Source organism: Anneissia japonica, unplaced genomic scaffold (genome assembly GCF_011630105.1).
Source record: "Anneissia japonica isolate Jap-2015-1 unplaced genomic scaffold, ASM1163010v1 scaffold287717_len1600092_cov198, whole genome shotgun sequence".
NCBI lineage: Eukaryota > Metazoa > Echinodermata > Crinoidea > Comatulida > Comatulidae > Anneissia > Anneissia japonica.
The window spans coordinates 1475753-1486619 of NW_022755469.1; the positions used below are offsets into that span (position 1 = coordinate 1475753).

Sequence of the window (10867 nt, forward strand, 5' to 3'; positions counted from 1 at the left end):
CACCTCCCGTAGATACGCCACTGCCAATTAGAGTTTTTCCTGATAGCCTTTTATAATTTGCAATATACAGTATATTAAAAAGCAACATACTGAAATGCGATGGTATTTACAAAAATATGTATATAAGAAAAAAAACAAGCAAATCAGAATTTCACAAAAAAAGACAAAATATCAAAATTACATTATACATTCAATAAAAAAAATCATCAATAAATAATTACATTAAAATGATTTCATCAATATTATTTACAGAATATCAAAATTACATTAAACATTCAATAAAAAACATCAAAATATTATTAGTAAAAAATTATTTCATCAATATTAACATGGGAAACCATTAACATGGGAAAAATTTAGATTAAGAAAAATTCATTATTTAAAATTCATTATTTACATAAAAAAAAAAAAACCATGCAGCAATGATCAGAGACTTTACTCGATAATTAATTACATATAAAATTACTTTACATTAATCAATCTAATAAAATATGGAATAGGGCTATTTTTAAGGAATGTATCATTTATTTAAGTACAAAACATGTAAAATGTACATGAATACAGTATACAAAATATGGTCTGTATAAACTAGAACTATTTTTGAATAGTGTACCTAGTTCTCTTTCATGGACATTTGCAGCGCATGTTTAATGTCCCATCCAAAGGACAAGGTACTAAGAATGAATTGTCTTAACCAAGAACCCAAGGACAATGCCATTGGCAGGAATATGATCTGGGTCCCTCTCAAGATATTATAGTACTGATAGTGGTCCTATGCTGTCTTAACATTTACGATGCATATTTTTTTCTCAGCTGCTCAACAACGTCATTTCTCCCCATCCCATTTAGTATCTCACACATCACATTAAGTTGATTGATGTCACTTGACTGACGAATCCTCCATGTCGTCAGCATGTCCATTGATGCTTTGAATTCGCGGCCACAACATTCCTTTCTAAAAGCTTCTATTGAATGCCATCCTATGCCAAGTTTAACTGCAACTTTATCCCAATCTGCACAAATGTTTTCACTGATAAGCGCAAAGGCAGTATCATCTAGAAAACCTGATGAAGAAATACAAAAACATTTACACATTAATAGTAAAATACATTCTTCCTTGGACTTCAAAGAGCTTTTTTTAATAATAAACAAATTGATGAAAGTGGTTTTGTGGCTATGTTAATGGTATTGTTCCTCTTTAGCATTCCAAGATGACCACAAAACAGGCCATTTCCTGGGGATGGCAGTACTGGCTCTGCGATCAATGGTGGCATTTTCCCCCTTGCAGAAGCTAAGACCCCTGTCATCCAATGCCATGACGAGGTCGTCACACCAAAGTATTAATAACTCCTCAAAGCCTCATTAACAAACTTTTGAATTCCCCAATGATCCACACCACAAGCCAAATGGAAATTTGACTATAGAGTATCAGCAATCCCGACTGATCAGCCATCCACTCCTTAAACCTCCAAAAGAGACTAAGAGAGACATATTTTCATACCTTCTGAATGCACAACACGTCTCAACTGATCGGCTACTGCAAGGAAACCCTGCACTTCTAGTAGTCCACACATTACATTGACTTGATTGATCTCAGAGGACTGACGTTTCTTCCATTTAGTCAACATGTCCATACATGCATTAAGGTCAGAATTATGATGTTCTGCTCTAAGCAGTTGAGTTTCCTGCCAATTAAATCCAAGGCAAACTGCAAATCGTGCCCAGTTTGTACCAAGGCCTTCACGAACAGACAGCAAGTCATTGTCATGTAAGACAGCTGTAGGTGGTAAAGAATGAAAAATATAACTTAATTCACTTTGTACAATTTAAATACTTGCATACGATTATGGTATTCATGTAATCAATTGAGTTTTTTTTAAATTTAAAAACATCTTTATACAGGATAACAATCAGTGATTTATTGTTTTATAATATGGTCCTGTTTTACACATTTAAACTACAGTTAAACACAGAAAGTTAAAATATTAAAACTACAGTTAAAAACAGAAAGAAAACAAATAATAAAAATAATTATTAGAACGAGGGAGTGTATACCTCACCCCACATCATAATTCCCCTTGTTAAAACGCATCATTTCCTTTTGAAAAAAAAAGTAATGAAAACAGAATCTCTACCTCTGCCAGCCATTGAGAGTTTTTAATAATTGTTCCTTGAACTATGACAAACCATTCTAGAAAGTTTCATTCAGATCCATTAATCAGTTTTAAGATATTTAGGTCTGGGACGTTCCATTTTAAGAGTCTCCACATGCACACCCTACTCCGGAGCATCACCAAAATTGCATATTTTTTCATAGCCATGATGAACCATTCCAAAAAGTTTTTCAGATCCATTGCATATCTGGGAAGTCCCTTTTAACTAGCCCTCTTATCCACATCCTACTCCGTGTCATCACCAAAATTTAATCATTTCTTTCTTAGACCATGACAAATTCTAAAAAGTTTCACTCAGGTCCATCAATGAGATACAATGATTTGTATTATGTTTTTAATAAATAAAGAATAAATATAATGAATTTTTGAGATATTTAGGTCTGGCACGCCCTAATCTGGGTCGTCAACAAAATTTAATCATTTCTTCCATGTAAAACGTTCCAGCAAGTGTCATGCAGATCAGTTGAACAGTTTTGAGATATTTGATCTGGGATGTTTCTCTTTAAATGGTCCTCAAATCCACCCCCTTATTCAAAATCGTCACGAAAATTTAATAATACAGTATTTCCTCGGGAAAATGACTAACCATTCTAAAAAATTCAGATGCATTGATTAGCTTTTAAGATATTTATGCCTGGGACGTTAGCATTTTAAATGCCCCCAAATTCATACCTGAAATCTGGAACATCGCCAAAATTTTAAAATGTCTTCCTTGTAACCTGGTTAACACTTCCAGAAAGTTTCATACAGATCACTAAATCAGTTTTTGAAATATCTAGAGTGGAGTGTTTTTCTCCTCACCCCCCTACAGATCATAACCAGAATAGAAAGGAGCCTCCTTTCAATATCAGAAATCATCTGTGAAAATTTTCAGCATGAAAAACTGTAGGTAGGAGATTGCTAACAAATACAAACACACACACACAATTGTACTAAAATATTACCTCATTGCAGAGGTAATAATTATTTTCAACATGGTTTAAAAATAGTATTAAAAGATATAATTTGTATGGGAGATGTTTGAATGTTGGATGAGATATACTTTGCCATGAAATGAATGAGTTTGCAAATGGATATAAAATGGATGATGTATTCATTTGATCAGGGAAATTATGCAAACAGTTGTATTTACCACAATATTGAATTTTCTTAACAGTCAATCATACCTGAGTGACTTTTGCCCATCAATTCACCAGCAATACGAACATATCCTGCTTGCTTCAGTGCATCACACATAACTTGCATCTGGTTGATATCTGGTGGTTGGCGATCCCTCCATTTCACAAGCATCGCCATCATAGCATCCTTCACTTGATTGTTGTCACTTTCAATGTAGTCAAGTTCTGGCCTAGTTAATTTAAGGTGCAATGCTAGCTCTTTCCAGTCCTTGTCCAGTGAATTACAAATACTCAGTAGCTCTACATCTTCCAAAGGACCTGAAAGATGTCATAAGAATATAATAACATAATATATGCAGTTATAGTCAAGTTCTGAAGACACTTTTCTATATAAAATATAAGTCAAAAGAGATACTATTTTTGGAAGACATTTTTGAAGGAAATAATGGTTCTTTTGGATTATACTGTTTGACAAATAATTGCTTTATAAGTCAGTTACCCTGTTTTATAAGTATACAGTTCACCTTCCAATTCGAGACCACCTTTGGGACCTGAAAATTTGGGGTGGTGTCAGGGTTGGTTGGCTTTATGTTAAAAGGTTGAAGATAGTTATTTCGGTCTTTGGAAAAATGGTCTCAGAATTAGAGGGGTCTCAAATTGGAAGATGCACTGTAACATCAAACTGCTGGTTGTAGATTTTTTTTTTTTTAAAGAGAGACTTCTGGATGTCTTGAGATGGTACTCTCAGACTTGTACAATACCTTTAAATATAAAGTTGATAAAATACAATTATTACTCTACTGTACTCTCAAACTCAACTCGAAAACATGCAATTAATTTCATTAGGCCTTTTTTTTTTGGTTTGACTGCCCAATGGGCTCTGGCCGGTGGGGTGCTTTACCATACAATTGGGGGGGGGGGGAAATGGGGCTTAAAGGCCTGTTTATACTTCAACGATAACGATAAAAAAGCTAAAAAGCGATTGTTCATATAGAAAATAAAAGAAATAAGAGAAGTTTTTACACTAGGACAATTCAATAACGATTTATCGTGTATACGATAACAAAATATTGTAACAAATCAAATCAGATAACATCTTAATCATGGAAAAACGATTAAATCGTTGCTACCACTACGATTTTAATGTTTTTCATGACTATGACATCATCAGATTTGATTTGTCAAAATATGTTGTTATCGCATAACAGATAAAGTGTTATCGAATCGTGCTAGTGTAAAAAGTTCTCTTATTTCTTATATTTTCTATATAAACAATTGCTTTTTAGCTTTTTTATAGATATCGTTATCGTTGAAGTAGCCACATTTGCCAACCAGAAAAGCATGCGGTTTGATTACAATAATAGGCTACATTAATATTGCATGTTACCAACCTGAGAGATTTGAAATGCAGGACTACACCAGTTAAGTGGGGAGGTGGGGTGACGGACGGCGCCGCCAGGGTCCTGAGGTCCAGAGGCGGAACTCCGTTGGGGCCCGGGTTCCAATCACATAATCAATGGTTGATTGTGACAATGAACGTGCAAGGCCGCACGCGACTACTAGATTCCACTAAAGTGCATGGTTGATTGGGTTGTTTTGGTCGGGAAAAAGGATTTTTCTCCGAGAATTGATTCTCGAACAATTAAAAAGCTTTCCAATGACTCAAGCTACTGCATGACCGTTTTTATATTTTTATTAAAACCAAGCATTTTCTTCTAATTTTAAATACATTTTTCCCTGAATTCATGATAATTCGTTATCACGCATGGACTTATGCTAAATGGGTGACAAATTTATGATCACGCATGTGTTTCTGCAAAATGCGTGTTTCATCCAAAATCACTTCGAAATGCAGGACCGTCCTGCATGATGGGAGACGGTTGGTAACTATGAATATTGTGCTCATGCACAGTCAATAAAGTTCTTTGAGGACCAGGGTTGTGTTTATGTTATGAAGAATTAAAATTAAATCCTGTTTACATTGCAGTTTGTGTTCTAACTAAATGATACACATATACAATAACAGCTATTATTTATTAATACTCAGGCACTTACGTTGATCAGGTTGTGAACGTGTTACAGTAGCTTCATTTGAGTCTGAAAGAAATAAATAAAACAATCTTTCTTTTTTCCTTACTGGTACTGGAGTTTTTTTTCAAAAATTCACACTTACTCAGACCCATAAATAAAATTGATTTGCACATAACTGGGTTGTGAACACGACTAAAAACAGAGATGATGGAGAATGTAGAAATCACATATATATAATGAGGAAGAAGGAGAATTTTACACAGCCGACAATACTAACAGCTGTGTGATGAAAGATTTTGATCAAAACCCAAAATTATTGCCTAATTAAACTTTGATATCATAATATAAATATTTTAATATTGCACAAAAATAACATCAACGTAGTGAATTCTACTTCCAGAGGTACCTGATGATGCCAAGTGAAGGGAGGTAGTCCCAATCATCCAACAATGGTACAAGTAGAATTCACTGAATTCATAGAAATACAGTACAACCTTGTTGTATTTGTTTGACTTTACCTCACACTTGTACCTATTAAACAGCAAACCATTCATCAACATTAGCCATTTTGATCTGTGAGGGTAAAATTACACAGTTTGCATACAGTTCACGAAGGCACCAGTGCGGTAGTCTCCCCACGTAGAGGTAAATATGGCATACACAGGGAAGAATAGAAACTACCACACCCCTTACCAGGTGGAATTCATGAAATGTTGTTTTTACTGAATTAATATTCATGAGGAATAGTAATAACACATCTATCTTAAATCATACCTCCAAATAAATGACAGTAGCGTTTGATGCTCCATGAAACTGATCCACAAGGAATTGCATCATTGTTGAAATCCTTAATGATCTGCATGTGCTGGAAGTTGTCAGAGCAACCACAAGGTATGCAAGTCTTGTATTGCATACGTTCTCTAGTCTGACAAAGTGCATCGAAGACTGATTGAAGAAATGTCAAAACCTTCAGGAGTAAAAAAATGATATAAACTGAAAATATTGTGGTAGTTAGGAACATTTGAGCAACCAATCAAGGTTTGATTGTTTTTTTTTTTAAATTTTTTATAAAAACACTGTGTATGTCAAAAATTCTTTATACTAGGACTATTTTGTACATCTTCATATTCCATTTCACAATAATACAAAATGGTCCTATAGCAAATGCAAATGGAGGAATACTGTATGCAAATGAGCAAGCTCACCAAGCCAGGTAGGCAACTAGTAGTGCTGCCTATATTTCTAATGTTTGCAAAAAAAAAAAAAAATTTCCCAAAAATGTATATTGTTAAATGAAGGTTCAATTCCACAGAAACAAAAATTAAGATGGGATGTCAATTTGTGGGTTCAAGTTTTACGTTTTCTTTTATATACTGCATACATAGATTCTTGGCATCTGACTGGTTAAAAACAAGTAATAACTTCAACCATCACTCCTATAACATCGGTTCAATGATAATTCATAAACTCCCAGGGAAAAGTGTACTACAGTATCAGGTAGTACTCTGACTGTGCTAAGGATTAGCGAGCATGGCTGAGCAAGTAAACCTAGGGCCTACTTGGTGGCTACTATTTTCATTAATTTTTTAGGCCTCTTAGAATATATGCACATTTGGAAAATGGTGAAATTTATAGCCCCTTGGTGATGTGGATACCATAGCCTAAGATAGCAGGCTACACTCAATGTTTGTATACTATATCTTAAATTATTAGTTGAAAAGGTGTGTGTATAATATTAGGAGACCATGAGTTACAGCATAGCCAATCATAGGAATTAAGAGGACAAGATGATCACATGAATGATGGGAGTACAGTATTTAGGATTCCTACTACAAACAGGTAACTGGCAAATCATGGAATCTGTATCGTACCTTCTTACATGTTTCAGGTTCTGGTTCTGTGACATCAGTTGCATCACTCAGTTGCCTTCTCAAAATTGTTGTCTAAAAATATCAAAATAAATCTTTTACTATCTGAGTATTGGGGTGAGAGTCCAAAGTCAAGGAGAAACAAGTACGCAGAGTTATGATATAGAGCACTTTTTATGGAGTTTTTAAAACTATTGTCTGTTTATGTTGACTTTAAAATAAATAATATTATATTTTTTATTTCTTTAATCTATAATGAAGGGAAAGAATATTTTCACCTTGAACATGCGGCGGTGTTTGATAGTAGCCACTGCTAGACTCACACGATGTTGAGCGTCAATGTCCAACTCAACATATTCATATGCAAGTTCAGGATTAGCATTTTCTACAAGAAACGCTTCAATAAACCTTGTCACAGCTTCCTGGAATACAAAGTCAGGTAGAAAGCCGCAGAAATCATGAAAGATTGACACCCTGTCAGGTCCCTGATCATCTATCATGACTCTTTTCTCTGGATCAGGTTGTATGTGCGAGAAAGCATAAAAAATGCTGTTATCTGTCCCAATAATCTGAACAGAAAAAGAATACTGCAATGTAAGTTGATCTGTGCTACTTATAGTTTTATATTTTTAAAAGTAAATATAATATAAACACGCAGGTCCCTTGAAATACAAATTATTTTATAAAGAATATTTCTTTTTTACAGAAAAATCATTGATTATGATAACTGAAAAAATGTTTTTACATACTGTTGGTGTCTTTCGTTGACAGATGAGTCCAAATTTCTTCATTAAAGCGATGAAAAAATTTAGCATCTTCTCATCCTTGTCATCAGAGAACACTGGGAAATTCCTCCAAAGGTGTTTCAGTAAACTCTTTCTAAGAACACCTTTCTCTAAATCCCTCCATTCATTCTGTAGAGTTGCATCCTATGCAAAGAAAAATAAACACACTATTGAGAAAAGAATGAAAGCATTTCAGATGTTGTGTTAGAAGAAGTGATGAATAAAACAATACAAGAACAGCAAAAATGGATTTGCAACTAAAGTATAAGACATAACAACCTTCTCAAGTTTTCAGCTTGAAAAATGCTACATTGGGAAACCAACCATTGGTTTCAGATCACTGGTGGAGGCACAGGTTGGGCTGGGCAGTCTAGGCCCACCCAACAATTTCAGTGGGTGGTCTAACCCTCCTGTAGGCCCCACCAATAAAATTTTGAATATTGATTTTGACAAAACAACAGGCCGATGGGTCACCAGTTGGTTGTTATTTAAATTTGTTTGCAAGGTATTATAAGAGATTAGGTAAGAAAAAAAACCGCCAAATTAGTCTACCAGAATGTAAACAAAAATCGCTAATATTTTTCAGGGCCTTCGGTCTTCTGAACCTCCGGCCTCAGTTTCTCACCCCATAGCAAAGTGCTTACCAGGCTGACTCAACATTCAAACCATGCTGCTGCCTATATTGCAAACATGCACTTCTCAATATAGTGTAAAAGAGCAGCTATGAAGAAAGATCATAAACAAGAAAGACAACAGGGATTTGTTGCCATGCAACACTTAATGTTGAAAAGACCTCAAATTTAAATCAAAGTACCCCATAATATTTTTGTATGTACTCACTCTAAGTTCTGGTTTCATAACTGTAAACACAGTTCTAACATAGTCAACCAATCTCATTGGTTGAAGCACAACTGTATCACGTAATGCTTCATCCATTGGGTGATGCATGATTTCACCAACATCACTAAAGTATGCAATTGCAAGGTCAATAGTCTTGTCATCCTTAATTCCACATTCTCTGGCTTTAGATTTAACCTTCATAAAAAATACCAAAATATAATTGAGATTACAGTATCTAATTTCCTCTGTCTAAAAAGATATCAAATACAAACTGTTGATAAAAATAATCATTTATTCTAAATTTATAATTTAAAACAACAATGCTTAAATATAATGGTATTTTAAATACAAACTGTTTTAAATAAAAATAATCATTTATTCTAAATATATAATCTAAAACAACAATGCTTAAATATAATGGTATTTTAAATACAAACTGTTTTAAATAAAAATAATCATTTATTCTAAATATATAATCTAAAACAACAATGCTTTAAATATAATGGTATTTTAAATACAAACTGTTTTAAATAAAAATAATCATTTGTTCTAAATTTATAATCTAAAACAACAATGCTTAAATATAATAGTATTTTGAATATGATCAACATTGTCATCACATTGTTATTTTTTTAAAAGCTGATAATTTTTTCTCAGTTTTCGAAGTGGCAGATGCATAAACAACTGCCCTGTGAGTGATTCAATGGCCTATGCAAAACTGGGCCTATTCTGGTAAAAAAATCAGACATTTACTCAAGCATCAAAGGGAAATGAACACCTTACTTAATCATAGTTATATAGTAGGTATAGGCGCCTAGACTTTGGTCTTTACCTTGAGCTAGGCCAGCCTTTGCCTAATCTCTTTTTCTTGATGTTGTAGGTTAGTTTTTGCCCAACAACGACCAATGCAACCAAACACACCCATCAAAAGGAAGACCGCCCACTTATGTAACAAGCTATTTTTCGCAGCGAGAGTCTCTGTGGAACATGTGAGTCTACACGCTGTGAATTAACGATCTGATCAGCTCACTGGGCGGGTCTCTTTAGGGACGGACCGCAGTGTTGTCTATTTTTAAAAACAGTTAGCGAGCTGGCTGTTTATTTTTAGCAACTTTGGGCTTTGCATTTTAAACTTTACGGCGATCTCAATGTCTGATCTAATCAATTGGAAGAGTTCGAAGTCTGCCGAATTTGGAGCTAATTCCTTTATATTTTGTCAGCATTTGTTTTTTGCAAAGAAAAAAAATAAAGTTATTCCCACATCAATATTTCCAAAACTTTTGACGCGGGCTGGAGTGATAATCTAATAATTTTTTTAAATTTACACTTATGTTCAGATACAAAAAATTAAGTACGCGTAACAAAATTTGAGTGGTGTGAACACTATGGCCAACCCCTATTCAGGGGACATCCCTATTTAAAGGGGACACCATTTTGATCTTGAATTTGTCCCCTTTATATGGGTTCTACTGTATTTTTTTATTTGCATCATTCTTTATGAAGTTTAGCTATATTTCCATTCAATTTGCTTCATTGCATGCCACCACCTATACAATGTTTTCAATTGTTGAAAGTAGATGGGCTGTTAATACTTGAAATAAAGGTAAACCTATTTTCATTCTTCATCAAATATGACAAGAATCTATTATAGGTGTATAATAAAAAAAATAATGAATGTTTTATTCATTCAATGGAAAACCATAGTTTCATTTATTGGACTGCTCCAATCAGCTCGACTCCACCTTGCTGAAATAGTTTTCGCGATTATTGCAATTACTGTACATTGTATTACTTCTTCATGTGTTTCCGCAATCTATTTTCTTCCATTTTGACGGTAACATTATTAGACACTCACCAACTATCAGAAATCTCGGGGTTGTTTTCGACCATGAAATGAATATGACTGCTCATATAACACACCTTTCTCGGTCCATAAATTAGCAGATTTGTTGTTTGTCCCGCATCCGCAAATTTCTTGATTTTGAAACCTGTCATAATGTTGTTCGTGCCCTATTACTCTCCAGGCTTGACTACTGTAATTCACTACTCTA

The 10867-nt window shown here is 34.1% G+C and overlaps 1 protein-coding gene across 3 annotated transcripts in view; it reads right to left on the reverse strand.

The window, feature by feature from the left end:
• Window positions 1-335: 335 nt before the first annotated feature.
• LOC117123528 overlaps window positions 336-10867 on the reverse strand; it is a 23760-nt gene continuing 13228 nt past the window's right edge. For 2 of the 3 annotated variants that reach the window (XM_033269489.1, XM_033269487.1), the window contains exons 12-20: window positions 8817-9011; window positions 7941-8120; window positions 7470-7760; window positions 7195-7266; window positions 6098-6290; window positions 5348-5389; window positions 3341-3610; window positions 1502-1777; window positions 336-1064 (exon numbers count right to left, since the gene is read on the reverse strand). In XM_033269489.1, the coding sequence (XP_033125380.1) occupies window positions 790-1064; window positions 1502-1777; window positions 3341-3610; window positions 5348-5389; window positions 6098-6290; window positions 7195-7266; window positions 7470-7760; window positions 7941-8120; window positions 8817-9011 (1794 nt within the window). In that variant the 3' untranslated portion in view covers window positions 336-789. Of the gene's footprint in view, window positions 1065-1501; window positions 1778-3340; window positions 3611-5347; window positions 5390-6097; window positions 6291-7194; window positions 7267-7469; window positions 7764-7940; window positions 8121-8816; window positions 9012-10867 lie in introns of all 3 variants that reach the window. The other variant, XM_033269488.1, reaches the window with a different exon arrangement.